General features: G+C 52.7%; 1 protein-coding gene across 1 annotated transcript; it reads right to left on the bottom strand.

Moving 5' to 3' along the window:
- Positions 1-1,626: 1,626 nt before the first annotated feature.
- On the bottom strand, positions 1,627-14,282 carry BATF3 (basic leucine zipper ATF-like transcription factor 3). Its single transcript, XM_021063852.2, has 3 exons — positions 13,974-14,282; positions 10,925-11,029; positions 1,627-2,144 (listed from the first exon to the last, which is right to left on the bottom strand). Exons 1-3 carry the CDS (start codon positions 14,049-14,051, stop codon positions 1,959-1,961), a joined length of 369 nt encoding a protein of 122 aa, XP_020919511.1. The 5' UTR covers positions 14,052-14,282; the 3' UTR covers positions 1,627-1,958.
- Positions 14,283-14,662: the final 380 nt, after the last annotated feature.

The following is a 14,662-nucleotide window of genomic DNA, read 5'->3' as shown; positions in this document are numbered from 1 at the left end:
AAATGAGCACCATCAGCTCCGAGATACAGCCCCTGCACAGCATCCTCTACGGACTCTTCCTCCAAGTCTCCCAGTCAGAGGAGAAGATCTGGGGTAGGGGGCGGCGCTGGGAGGCCCAAAGCAACTACCTGGAAGGAGTTTGGCCACTGAATTGTTGTGTGGAGCCAGGGAGCTCGGGCCAGTGGGGCCGACAGGAATGGACCCCTGGAGTAGGTACGCGGCCAACTGGACAGAAGGGACCTTAGGGGTCAGAGCAGATGAGCAGTCAGGACAGCTTAGAGGGGCTGCAAGCCAGAGCATAGGGTACTGCAGGGTCAGGTGAGCCGCAGGCAGAGTATAACACGCTCCTTTCTGGAAAGCACTGGAGTTGAAAAATGCCTGCGAGTACAAGATGCACACTCCATGTGTTCAAGCTCTCAGCCACACAGGCTCCAGGACCCTGGCTCTGAGTCCGACCTTCGCAGATGAGCCGCTCGCCCGGATGGTGCAGCGCTGGCAGCCTGGCGAGGTGCTGACAAGATCACGCCACATTTAGCCACCAGCTGAGCGGGACCCTGGCCCGACTCGCTTCAGCCTAACTCCATCAACTGCAGTGGATCAGCAGTCGGATCCCCTGGGGCCCACAGCCTGGTTCTGCTTCTCACCCACAGTCGCCCGTGAGCAATCCCCTCCCCCGCTGCACCTGTCATCCGCAAAGTGAAGGGATGAGGCTGGGTGATATTAAAGTCCCTTGTGCTAAATAATTCCAGCATACCCCTGGAACCGCTGCATTTGGCCTGGTCCTGCCAGTAGGCACACAATGCCTCTGACAAGGGAAATCTTGTCACCATCAGCCTGTGTGAGGTTGAAGACAGCAGGCCAGCCTCCAGCAGGCAGGGGAGCTTCCCCGGGGAAGAGGAGGCTAGGGGGGAGCCAACACAGATCCAAGCCTGGGGTCTGCAAGTCCCTCCCTCCCATGAAGGGCTGACTTCTATTTCTTTTCTTTTCTTTTCTTTTCAACTATCTACAACAATGCACTTCCCTTTCTGTCCCTACTCCTTATTCCCTTCGTAGTGGGCTGGCTCCACTTTTCCCAGCCCTCTTGTTCCAGGGAAAAGGAGAATTGGGAAGGGATGGGACATGCTCTCCCATCTTGCTTTTCTCACTAGGGCCACCTCAACTTGGCCTGGTTCCGTTTTTCCTGAAAGAATAGAGTTGTTGGATGGCACCTTCGAAAGGGAATGACTCTCTTCTCCTCACCTACCTGAAATACGTGTTGAAATGAGGGACAGATAGCCTCCATTCCAACTGCTATTAAGTAAATGTGTCCCCTCCCCTGGAACGGGAGGTGACCTGGGAGTGTACAGAGCACTCGGGAAAACCAGCCTGGAACAGAAAACCTCCCATGACCGCCGGGCCTGGGTGGGAGAGTTGACTGGGAGGGAGGGCTGTGCAGAGCACAAGTCACGCCCAGCACACCCCTGCATGGCCCAGCTGGGGAGTCCCACCCCAAAGGTGCCTCCCCCTCTAGCATGGACGTGGCTTTGGGGGAGAGGACCAGGAGGACAAGCGAGACCCAGGAGCTGCAAAGCAGCCTGAGGAGAAGGATGACCTCTAACAGGAAAGGAAAGGTATTGTGCCTCTCAGTTCCAAGAACAAGGTGAAAGGAGCGAAGATTCCCACTTTATTATCCATTCTCTGGAGGACATGATTCTGCACAACAGCGGAACCTCCTAGCTGCCAAAGTGGATGCACAGTGATGCTTGAGGATGGCCTCCCCGCCTGGATCCGCGCAAGCTCCGAGCCAGGCACCTGTGGGAGCATCAAGCTGAGCCTGGGCTGCTGGGGACACGGCCCGAAGCTCTGAGGAGGTGACCCGGCCACAGGACCCCCGGTCCACAGATGCCGGCAGAAGCCTCCTCCCAGGTGCGAAAAAGACCAACACTCCTCGCTGGGCAAAGGAGGGCCGTCCTTGGGCTTCACCGGGGCAGGCAGCCAGGCACGGGGTCTGGCCGAGGCACCGGCACAAAGTTCATGGGGCACAGCAGCAGTGGGCACATCTTCTCGTGCTCCTTCAGCGCCTCACTCAGGTGCTTCAGCTCCTCCGTCAGCTTCCCGATCTCCCTCCGCAGCACTGCGTTTTCTTGCTCCAGGCATTCATATTCCTGGCGAGACAGAGAATACACGAAATTGGTGCTGAAACCACCTGCCCTTCCTCGGTCCTCCCGGCAGATCGAATCCTTGCCACAAGGCTCACCCCGGTCCCTGAAAGCGTTCTCATGAGCTGAGCCCACCTCCACCACTCAGATTAGTTTGTTTCTTCCCTCCCCACCGGCAAGAAAGGCTCACAAAGGCCAGGCTTTGGTTTTTTTTGTTTTTCCAGGGGATTTCTGGCTGAGCCTGAGGCATTTAGAAGTTCCTGGGCCAGGGATCGAGCCAGGACCACAGCAGTGGCAAGGCTGAACGCTTCATTGCTAGGCCACCAAGGAACTCCTTGGGCAAGCGGCTTTGATTTTTCGCCTCATCTTTATCGCGGTATAATTTACATAAGATAAAATGCACCCACTTTAAGTGTATGATTCAATGAGTTTTGACAAATGCAAACAACTATGTTGAGAAAGAACATTCCCACGCACTGAAAAGTTCCCAGTTTCCCTTTGGAGTCAGCTGCCCCTCCCCCAGCCACTGATCTGCTTTCTGAAGGTCTCTGTCAGGTTCACTGCACCAGCCCCAGCACCTGGAACAGAGCCTGGAACATAACAAATGTTTGGTGCGTGCTGAGTAAATGAAGGACCACATTCCTCGCCTTGGCTCCACTCCAACACTCACCTGTTAAGTCTGTGCTACGTCAGAGTTTCCAGAGGCTCAAAACTAGGGGAGGTCAGAGACCCCCTTAGCCACACCCAGACAGTGTAGAAACTATCCCCATGTCATTCATCCAACTTGTCCTGGGCATTCTCTCCTTCAAAGGACAGTCTGAGCTGCCTATTAGAAAGTTCCTCTTTGTACTGATCCAAACTCACTCTCTCCTTCAAACCCACCTACGGGGCTTGGTTCCACCTATGGAACCACAGAGAGTACATGCAATACTTTTCCAACGCCACGGTTCTTGAAATGTTAGGAGACAGCCCCATACCACTTCCCCTTAGGTATTCTCTGAACCCAACTGTTTCAGGTCCTCTGAGTACCTTGGGTTTTAGGACTTGTGGTCCCTCTGCCCTCCTGGAGGCCATCCTTGGCACATGCTCTGATGTGCCAGGAGCTCTGAGAAAATGTTCCCCAAATGCAGTGCATGATTCTGGGGATGGTCCAACCGTGCAGAGGGCAGATGCGTGCAGGCGGTCTGCTCTGGGCTGGCCCTAAATGCACAGCCGCCTCGCTCGGGGGATTCTTCTGGAATCTGCACAGAAGTGCAGGCGCGGTCTGCATCTGCCGCTTCTCTGTATGTCCTTGAAATACGATTGATATTTTGGCTTAAGGATGGCCTTTACATCCGCTTCTCCTGAATTTCACCCTGTTTGCTTGGGCATCTTCCAGCCTAGCAAAATCTTTTTGAATTTGATTGTGTCAGCTCGTGAATTAGTGATACCGCGCAGCTCAAAGCTGTTCCCTAACTTGATGAGGCAGATCCTTTTTTCATTCAACTCATTAAAAGTCCTACGATGCTTGGTCGCTTGCAGAGCCCTGCAGTACACCAACAGAAACGTTCTTAAGGCTGTCAGTCTGAATTGCCTCTTGTTGAAATGTCGCTTTCAATCATTTCTAGGCTTAGAGTCATATGACTACGATTCGTATGCTTAGGCTTCGTCGTACCATGCACGTTATGCATTGCCTGAGCTGGAGATCAACCTTATTATCTTACCAGTAATTTTTAAGAAATATTACTTTAAAAGTCTGATCTTTTCACAATCCATGAAGACACATGCAAATTCTCATCTCTGCCCTTTTCCTAACGCTGTCAGCTGCCTTCCTCCTTTTTTTGTGTGGGCCCAGCTCAAGACCACCACTTCCAGGAAGGCTTCCCTGATCACAGCACCTGGCCGAACCACATCTCTCATTATATGCTCTTTTTTTTTTTTTGCATTTAAAAAAAATTTTTATTATAGTTGATTTATAACGTTCTGTCAATTTCTGCTGTATAGCCCTCATTATGCGTTCTCATCAGTCTTGTATCATTATCCATCTTCCTTATATCAAATAAGATCTCTCCCCAAAGATGTGAACCATAGAGAAACTAGGGGCCTCTGCCACCTTGTCCCGTATGCCTGCCTCATGGACCCCAGTGCTGGCATCTACAGGCTCAATGACTCCCCACGCCTTGCCCTAGGGCTCCTTCTCTCACCCCCTCCCTGCCCTTCCTCCCCCTTTAGGCATATTCCTCTGTCTCAGAACAAAGGCCCCAGAGGGGCTGTGTGCTGGAGGCCACCGGAACCATCCCTCTGCCTCCTATTTTTCCCAGGCAAACTCTCAGGGTGGCCTGGAATACTGTCCATGGCAGGAAGCCTCGCCCTCCTCCCCAAAGGCTGTCCTGGGGCAGCTGGGCTTCACTAGTCAGCCCCGTTCTGCCCGCAGCTACCACCCCCAACGCCCCACCATCCCCTCTGGCTTCTGACAAGCTCTAGGCCTGGAATCAGAATTCAGTCTCCCAACAGAGCCAGAGGTCCTGCACGGGCAGGCAGAGTCTGGATGGAGGCCGAGGAGACTACAGCTCGTGGTGCGCGTGCACACGCGGGCGCACACACATACACACACACTCGCCCTCCACCTGTGACTGGAAATTCTCTTCACCTCCAAGTAAAATGGAGAAAACATTTGAATGGTTCCAATAAGCCAAGATTTTAATTAGATTCCAAAGAAGAGAAAAATCGCTTCTTGTGGCAGACTATTCCAACCGCCTTTATATAGTCACCGAATTTGCAGCAAGATGCTGGTAAGCCCTCTGGAGGCCACAGGGGCCACGCTACCTGAGTCCCCTGCTTTCCCTGGACCCTCCTCAGAAAGGCCACAGAGCTGCCCATCACAGGCGCCCTGCAGGCCCCAGGGCTGCTTCTCCACGGGGACTTTATCTTCTGGGATTTAAATTTTACTCATCAATCTGCAGGGGGGCTTTTCTCAGGCAGAGAGAACAAAAAGGAAAGAAGAAGTCAAAATCTTCTTCAGGTGAAGGCAGTTCCACAAAAATAAAAGGGGGTGCTGGGGGTGGGGAGGAAGAGGAGGTGAGAACACTGAGTGGGGACAAAGGGGACCAAGTCAGACCCACTTCACCCGAGAAGAAATTACCTGAATTTAATTTACAGGAAAAATAAGCCAAAACCATTAGATCCTTTGTTCCTTCTAAAGAGACCATCAGTTTAGCTCAAATCTTGCTGAGTTTCGAATCTCTTGCTCCGGAGGGATTTGAAGTCACTGTCTGCCTTCTCTGGGTATTTGCAGGACACAGTCCCAAAGCAGAGACTAGAAACTGGAGGTGGTGAAATCACTGCAAATCCCAGTTCTGTCTCAGAAACTAAGCTGCTATCTAGGGCAGTGATTCTCAACAAGGGCAATTCTGGCAGTCCCCAGGGGACATCTGGAGTGTTCAGAGGCAGTTTGGGTTGTCACTGCTGGGAAGGTGCCTTGCCGTCTCCAGTAAGTCAAGGCCATAGATGCTGCTCAATATCGTACAGTGCACAGGACACCTCCCGAGATGAGGAAACAGCTGGCCCTAAATCGCAGGAGTGGTGAGACTGAGAAACCCTGGTCTGGGCTCAAAGAGATGGATCTGGGGGGATTTGGATCCAGGATGCCTTTGAGGCAAAAGATGGGTAAAGAAGCTAATGTAGCTACCAGGGCCCAAGATGATAATTAAGGCAGAAAGGAAAGGAGGGAAGGAAAAGGTCATCAGGACCACACAGACCCCACTCCCAAGCAAGACAAGTGAAACGCATTGGCGCGGTGACTCTTCCGAGGTCATGCCTACTTGGGACCTGATCCCCGAGTCCAAGGTCAACTGCAAGTGCCACGCGATGACAGCAATTCTGCTTTCACTTGGCAGTGCCTGGACCTGAATTCCCCCCATGGTGGTTACCAGCAGTAAAGGGCCATGAGAGCTCAGGATTTTACAGTAAGTCCATCCCCAAGCCTTAAGCTCATACACTTCCCAGCAGAAAAATTGTGTCACCAGCAAGGGTTGTACAAATAAATGTCATCATCAGTTTCTAAACCCAGGGACGGTGGCCATGAAGCAGTCTCTTAGAATATGCAATATCTGAAAACACCAGGGTAACACATACCACAATCGTATTGCCCAAGAAAGTTGTCGGTTTGTGACATTTGGGGTTCCTGAGGATGGCACTGCTGCCTTCCTTTTCTGACTCAAAATCCTTTCTCAGTCTTACACCTATGGGCGCCTGGCTTGAACCAGCGTGACCCACTTCTGAGCCACTTTCAACTTGGCTTAGACAACTGGACGGTTCTCTTGGGTTCCCATTTGTCAGTCTGGACTCAGGCGTGTGCCTGATGTTCAGAGATGAATAGGGGTCAAAATCCCCATGAAAGGGGAAAATGCCTTGAAGGGATGACTTGAAAAAGCCACAGTGAACAGCAAGGCACACAGACACCTACTGGGATCCACTTCTCATCACTGCAGTGTGACTTCCAGCAACACCACCCTGAGGGGAGAACTCAAACAGCTCTGAAGAGTGACTCCAGCCTCTCTCAGGCTCTCCTCCTGCCCTGCTGTGCAGGGGGTTCTGCCCCGATGGGCGGTTCCCTGGTTCTGGGGATGCAGAGCTGGGGGAGGAGGCAGGTGGCCGAGAGACTTAAGATTCAGGATTGGAGGGAGGTTTTCCGGTTGTTGGAGGAAAGTGAGGCTCCAGAACTGACTGGGCAGGTGAGACAGGTGGGGCGTGTATGCACACCTTGCTCTAAACAGTCCCCTTCGTGGTATTCGGGAAAGGCAAAGAAAGATCTTGAGTTGCTTGGAGAGAGTCTGCAACACTAGCCCACAGTATGGAATAGAGGAATTCATGGGATAAAGGCCCCAGGGAGTAGCAGGCAGTCATGGCCAGCAGTCATGGCCAGCAGGTGTGAGCTGGCCTCCTTCTGCATTTGAGGAGAAGGTTTCCATGCACTGTGTCTGGCTCTTACTCTTCCAACCGAGATGTGGCCTGGGAGCCCCAGGGGGCCTGAGGGGCTTTCAGCTGTGACCCACAGCAGTGTGCTAGCTCCTCTGCCTTCAACCCACTGGGGCATAGTAAATTGATTCTTCATCTCATTTTTTAACCCGACATCCCACTCTCAATATGCACTTTTTTTTTCTCCTTTTTTGTGGCATATGGAAGTTCCTGGGCTAGGGGTCAAAACAGAGCTGCAGCTGCGGGCCTATGCCAGAGCCGTAGCAACGCCAGATCTGAGCTGCATTTTTGTGTGACCTATGCCACAGCTTGTGACAAGGCCAGGGATGGAACCCACATCCTGACACACACTATGTCAGGTTCTTAACCTGCTGAGCCACAATGGGAACTCCCAGATGTTGTTCAGAGTTCATACAAGTGACTAGTGACACCAGTGACCAGTGACACCTGTGTGTAGCCAGTGATGCTAAAGGTGTGGACTTCCACTTTGGGGCCTGTGCATGGGTGGCACTGCTGTCCTGGCCCCCCTGACACTGTGGTTCTCAAAGGAACTGGCCTTGCTGCAGGGGGGATCTGCCAGCAGTGCACCATCGTGCGCTATTCTTGCAGCTCCACAGAGAAAGAGCAGACGTGGACGTTCCTCCCTGCAAGGCCTGGGCTGCAGATCAATCAGCCCCCTTCCTGGAAGGAGCAACTAACGCAGTTATGTTTCTGGATGGCAGAATAAGCTAGGGACCCTCTGAAAGGCCCTCCACCCACTGTTCTCAGAGAGACGAGGCAGAAGCAAATGTGGCAAACCGGCCCTAAATTTCCCAGGTATCTGGTTCATCTGGCTATCAAATCCAAGAAGGACAGAAATGGAGACCCACCTTTTTTCTGACCCTGTATGCAAGCATTTGTTGAAGGTAGGCAGGACAATGCCTCTCAAAGATGTTCACACTTCGGAACCTGCGAATATGTTACCTTACGCGGCAAAGGGGACTTTGCAGATGTGATTTTACGTTAAGGGTCTTAAAATAGGGGGGTACACCTGGACCAGGCAGATGGACCCAAGGTAATCCGAGGGTCTTCATAAGGGAAAGAGTCGGGAATCAGAGGAGACGTGGCCACAGAAACTGTCAGAGTAATGCAGCATGAGAAAGACTCGGCTGGCCGGTGCCCGCTTTGAAAATGGAAGGGCAGGATTCCACTGGGTATTTGTGTACCACATCCTCTTAACCCACTCATCTGTCAACAGACATCTGGCAACATGGAGGCAACCAGAGTCTCAAACTAAGCGAAATAATTCAGAAAGAGAAAGACAAAAACCATATGATATCCCCTACATGTGGAACCTAAACTGTGGCACAGATGAACCTGTCTACAGAACAGAAACAGACTCACAGACATAGAGAACAGACCTGTGGTTGCCAAGGGGGAGGGGGAGAGAGTGGGATGGATGGGCACTTTGGAGTTGGTAGATGCCAACTATTACATTTAGAATGGAGAAGCAATGAGATCCTACTGTACAGCACAGGGCACTATATCTGTCTCTTGGGATAGAACATGACGGAAGATAGTATGAGAAAAAGAACGCGAGTGTATATACATGTAAATATACACACACACACATATTTATATGACTAGGTCATTATGCTGTACAGCAGGAACTGGCACAACACTGTAAATCAACCATACTTTAATACAAAATTTAAAAATGAAAAAATTTAAATTTTCTTTAAAAAAAGGAAAATGGAAGGTAACCACAAGCCAAAGACCATGCAAGCCTCTGAAAGCTAGAAAAGGCAAGAAACAGAGCCTCCAGAAGGAATGCAGCCCTGCTGACAGCCTGGTTTTTGCCCCGTGAGACCCATTTCATATGCCTGACATCCAAAACTATAAGATAATAAATCTGTGTTGTTTCAAGCCATCAAATCTGTCAGCTGTAGGAAATGAACACACTGCCCTTGGGAACGCCTCTGCTTCCCAAGGACAAGGATGAGACCTTACCCTTCCCTTCACGACTCAGTGGCAATGCCTTGCCTGTAGTGGTTCTTAGTAAATATTTGTTGAATGAATCTACTCAACCTGAGTCCACAAAAAACCTCATCCAAGTCATTTAGTCACCTCTACACACACGATCCCGCAGGACTTACAGCTGAGGGTCCTCTAGTGTGTTTTGACCTGAATGCACCTGACTTGGACTGGAAATACCTTTAGAGGAAGGCACGGGTGCTCTGAACACAGGGCCTTGCACAGACTGAGCCTCAAGTCCCCTCTGGGGATTAGTGGTAACACGAAGCTAGAACCAGGATTGCTTCAGGAGTAAGGGGGAGGGGAGAGAAGAGGCAAAGGGCATCCCAAGTCCTCTGTGGAAATTTTACAGACCTAATCCAGGCTGGGACAGACCTTCTCTGACCCTGGCCTGAAGACACTTTCTAGGGTCCAGACTTTCTGGAAAGATCTGCCACCACCCCTTTACCCCCCACCGCCCCATGTATTTCTATCAGCAGGTCACCTCTCCCTGGAGCATGTGCTTTCTAAATCTGTTCTCTGCGTATCATGAAGGGGTTTTCAGAAACTGGCATTCCCCCGCACAACGCCTCAGAGTCTCTTACGCTGTCAATGACCGCACACTGGCCTTGCTGGACAATCCCCAGCGAAAGCGTGGCAGGAGAGAGCTGAACTACAACCCTTAATTACTCACTCCTACCCTGTGCAAAGACAAGAGCACGGAAGTGCCGTGAATCCCTGGGGCAGATCCTGCATCCTGGATGCCTCTGATGTCAGCGCCTGAGATGGAACAGTTCCCATGTCCTGGCTGTGAGATTATGCATGGGGCTGACCAACATGGAAGCGTTTAGGAGAAGTCCCCTCTCCTGATGTGGGTGATGCGCTAGACGGTGAGTGAGCCCCATCAACTGCAATTTGAAGACAGTGAGAAGAGAAAGCCTCCCAGTGCACAGACACACGCTTATGGCCACACTGGGGCCGAGGAGCCCGCAGTGAACCCATTTGAAGGCACCTGGCAGACACTGGAGCTGTGGGGTCAGGGCCAGGACAGGGTCTTGTTGGAATTATCAACACCGGCTTGAGAGCGAGCACGCGAGGAGCTAATGCTGGCAGACCATAGGTTGCATCTTCCAGGATGGTGGGGAAAAAGGCAGAGTCTGAAAGTCTGGCCATCGCCAACATTTAAGAACACAGAGGTAGAAAAGCCGATAAAGAAACTGAGAGAGTGGTTAAGAGGGTTGGGAAGGTAGGAAATGTGGTCTCTTAGAAGTTAAAGACTCTGAAAGAAAATTTTAAGATGAGGGTCAATGAGGGGTCCCAGCAAGTTCAAGGATGAGGAGACTCGAAAGAGGCCCCGAGACCAGGCAGTCCCAGGGCACTAGTGGCCTCAGTGGAGCAGCTTCTGCAGGAAGCGTGTGTGTGTGTGTGTGTGTGTGTGTGTGTGTGTGTGTGTGTACGTGTGCATGTGTGTGTGTGTTTCAGGAGAGCAGAGGACATGAAGACAGCAGGTCTCTTTTCAAGAAGCAGGACCATGAGGGAAGGAAAGAGAAGAAATGAGGCACCAGCTTGAAAGGGAATCAGGATCAAAAGGAGGTTTCTGGGTTTACGATAAAGGGAAACTTGAGTGTGAGACACAACGAGCTGGTGGGGGAGAGATGGAGACACCAGAGAGCGAATCCCAACGCTGCGCTGGAGGGACACAGCGGAATCTGAAGTGCACGTGGCTGACCTGGAGAGGATCGAAGCGTGACCTCAGGGCCACCACCTCGCAAGGGCAGAAGATGACTCCCCGTCGTCGTCGTGGCCCTAACGTGGCTCTGCCCCAACCACATTCTCACCTCGTGGAGTTTGTCAGCCTTCTGGGTTTGCTTCTTCCGACTTCTCTGAGCAGCAACTCGGTTTTTTTCTCTCCTTCGGACCTTCCTGTCATCATCCTCGGGGCTCTGGGGAGAAAGGTTTGGTCAGATCTCTGCCCTTGATGTGCGCCCAGCCTTGCTCACAGGGGGTCACCCTTTGATGGGCAGCCACAGCAGGGCTGGCTGCTGCATCCCTGGGATAAGAGCGGCCCTGGTTGAAAGCACTCACCACGCGCTCGGGCTGTGTTGGCTGTTAACCTCCACCGCCACCCCGAGAAGTGTGTGGTGGGCCCACCATTTAAAAGATGAGGAATAAGAAACTCAGAGAGGTTGAGGAACTTGCTCCAGGTATCACAGCTCGTAGAGGGGTGAATGGGAAGTGGAACTCAGGTCTGCTGGACTCCTAACCACCGTTCACAAACCTCTCCCCCGCAGGGCGTATGCCTGGAAGAGGTGTGGTGTCGGTGGTGTTTATCTGAAGACGGGAAAGGCAGAGGGCAGCTGCGATCTGGGACTTGCCGTGGGCTAGGCTTTCTGCCATTACACACAAACAGGTACTTTTGCTACTGTGTGCAAAGCACAAGGATGCTGATAACTCATTGCAACTACGTAACTTTCCCAGCGAACCCTAAACACACTCGGGGACAAGAAGCATCTCTGAACAGTGCTTGACTGACATTTTGTTTCAGTGAGTCAGAAAGCAAATTTATGATGTGTCTTGAAAGCTCTTAGCTATTTAGGAGTTTTAACCAAACCTGGTCAAATCCTTCAACAGCTATCCTTAAACAGACAGGCAGAAATGTTACGGTGAAAACATTTTATCCAGTTGTAGAAAACATGGAGGAGGGGAGCAGTATTTGCTTTCCAGAAGCCTATGAGAAGATCCCAGGGAAATGTGACCTTTAAAGAGTGTAGAGGCCAAGAGATTACTATTAATGGAAGGCAAACATTGGTAACATAAGATAATGGACACGTTCAGTTATCATTTTGTCTGCTCTCAAATTCCACATAAGAAAGACACATGTTATCTCCCCAAGTTACAACTGGGTAAAGGATTTACAGCATCTGCAAGAAAATAAAGCTATGAAAGGAAAAGAACAAAAAACACAACAAACAGAAGTGGCCTGGAGGCAGTGCTTAAGGACACAGGCCCAAGGTGTTAAAACACAGTCTTTTGGAGGCAGAGAAGTTTTGGTAGACGTAACCAGAACACAAAGTGGGTGTAGCAGACAGAACTTTAACCTTAGAAAACGCAGCTCCTGGTTTTATCTCTTACTATTAATATAACCTTGGCGAAAGGACGTAAATGCTCTGATTTTTTCAGTTTTGTTGTAAGAGATTCATTCATTTGGTTGTAATGTGATTCATCCATTCTTTTACAATTATTATCTGAGTTCCTGCCATGTGCCAAGCAATGCCCTGGACACTAGAAACATATGCCCCGAACAAGCGGTCAGTAATTTCTGCAATGAGCATCCTAACAGTGCAAGGCTTGGGACTGCATAAAATGAAATTTTATCCCAAAGCTCTTAGCACATGGTACACCCCCAATAACCTAAGGTTGCCATTTTTCAATTTTTTTAATTAATTAATTTATTTATTTTTGCCATTTCTTGGGCTGCTCCCGCAGCATATGGAGGTTCCCAGGCTAGGGGTTGAATCGGAGCTGTAGCTGTCGGCCTACGCCAGAGCCACAGCAACCCAGGATCCGAGCTGCATCTGCAACCTACACCACAGCTCATGGCAACGCTGGATCGTTAACCCACTGAGCAAGGGCAGGGATCGAACCCACAACCTCATGGTTCCTAGTCGGATTCGTTAACCACTGCGCCACGACGGGAACTCCGGTTGCCATTTTTTTAAAGTGAATTCCCCATAATGCTGGTCACCAAATTATGCCTCTTTTTTCATCATCAGAAAGTCATAGGGCACAAGGAAACAGCCTGCATGCCGCCCTGTAGGAGCCGACACTCAACACTAATTTACCACCTCGTATATGGTCATACCTGACGACCAGCAGAAACATTAAATCAAGATGAAAAGAAGGGAGCAAAGGGTGGAGATATTCAAATATTATTAACTCCATGTCGATTAGTGCTCAAGAAATCCCAAGAAATTGATATTATGATACTGACTTTACACGTGGGGAAACTGAGGCTCAGGGCGGTTAACCCTGCGCGTGGAAAGCCGAGGCCCAAACTCAAATATGTGACTCTTTAGTCATCCAATGACTTTCTGTGCCTGGCATGGAACTGAGAAGAAGGGCATAGCTATGAAAAGATTCTGTGCTAAAGCATGAGAACGAAGTTTTCACACTGCCTTCGCTGCCGGCTACCTTGTCTGTTTCCTGAGTACGCGATTGTAAAAGTCGTTGCAGGCAGCGCAGAGGACCGGGTGCAGGTTGAAGGCTTTCCACCAGCTATGGGGGTGGAGTCCGCCCACTCTGGGCCGCTGCCTCGTACCCCTGGCTGATCCGTCCCGAGTTCCCCATTCGGGAGGCAGCCAGAGGAGGAGAGGTGTTAGGAGTGCCAGGGAAAGAGTTGCCCCTTGGGGCGAAATTTCTCTTCTCCCTACCTTGGCCCCCTCTCGGAACGGCCGGGAAGGACCATGCGCTCCGGCTGTGGGGTGGCAGCCGGCGGCGACGCATGGATGGCTACACCCAGGGCAGCGCCGACCCCACGTGCGGGAGAGTATGGACCGTGCCGAGCCCAGCCAGGCGCTGGCGCCCTCTGGCCTCTCCTCCTCCCAGGCGCCGGAGCCCAGTCACCACCTCGGGGGCCCTGGGCACCGAGCGTGCGCCGGGGGCAGCCGGGCAGAAGCTCACGCCTCGGGCCCTGGCCCGCCCCCGTCCCCCCGCCCCACCCCGCTCTCTTCTGGCTCCCGCAGCGCCCTCCGCCGCTGCACTCGGTGATCACCATCCCGGAGCCCCCGAGCCCCGGCGCCCCGGCGCCCCGGCGCCCATCATCTCTGGCCTCCCCGCGCCCTCCCCACTGCATCCCCCGCAGTCCTCCCTGCAACGTTAGTTTACTACCTGCGGCTGTGCCTGGTTCCCAGAAGCCGAAACGCTCCTCTGCAGAACGCTGCCGGCGGCCGGGAGCCCTTGCGACATGCCGGGACGCTGCTCCGGCCCGACCCGCCCAGCCGCGCAGCCTCGCGGAGGAGCGGCCGCGCGGCCCGGCGCGCCCTGCACGCGGGGCGCTGCCTACCGGCTCTTTCGCGCTCGGGGCATCCTCACGCCTCCGCACCTGCCGGCCCCCGCCTCTGCCCCGCCCCCCGGGCTTCCCGCTCTCCCGGCTCCCGCGCCCGCTGCGTGTCGCTGGGTTTCCCCACCCCCTCGTCCCTGCCCGCCGTCCTTCCCGTCCCCAAGTCCGCCCCGCCCCTCCTTCTCCCACCCCCGCCTCGTTTCCTCCTGTCCCCGCCCTCTCGCCGCACTTCGGGGTCCCAAATCCCACCCCTGTCGCAGCTTTCCGCTGGGGCCCCACTCTTCGTGGAAGTCACGTGGGTGGCTCCGAAACCCGGGAGGGAGCTCGAAGCCCACCCACAGGAGGCGATGCTGGGGCAGGCGGGGGTCGGGAAGGCGCGGCGCAGCCTTTGGGGTCTTTCGGCCGCTCTCGGAGAACTTGGGTTGAGAAACACAAGTGGGTGGTTTGGGGTTGGTGGTTTTTTCCCGGTCCCATCACGGCATCTTCCTGCTCATGGGCCCCGCCCTCCCCCCAGGGC

Source organism: Sus scrofa, chromosome 9 (genome assembly GCF_054392235.1).
Source record: "Sus scrofa isolate SSC_HxYL_T2T_F1_AM1 chromosome 9, Sscrofa_HxYL_maternal_Yorkshire_Landrace_v2.0, whole genome shotgun sequence".
Taxonomy (NCBI): Eukaryota; Metazoa; Chordata; class Mammalia; order Artiodactyla; family Suidae; genus Sus; species Sus scrofa.
The sequence above is the reverse complement of the archived record's forward strand: the minus strand, read 5'-3'. Positions and strand labels throughout refer to the sequence as shown.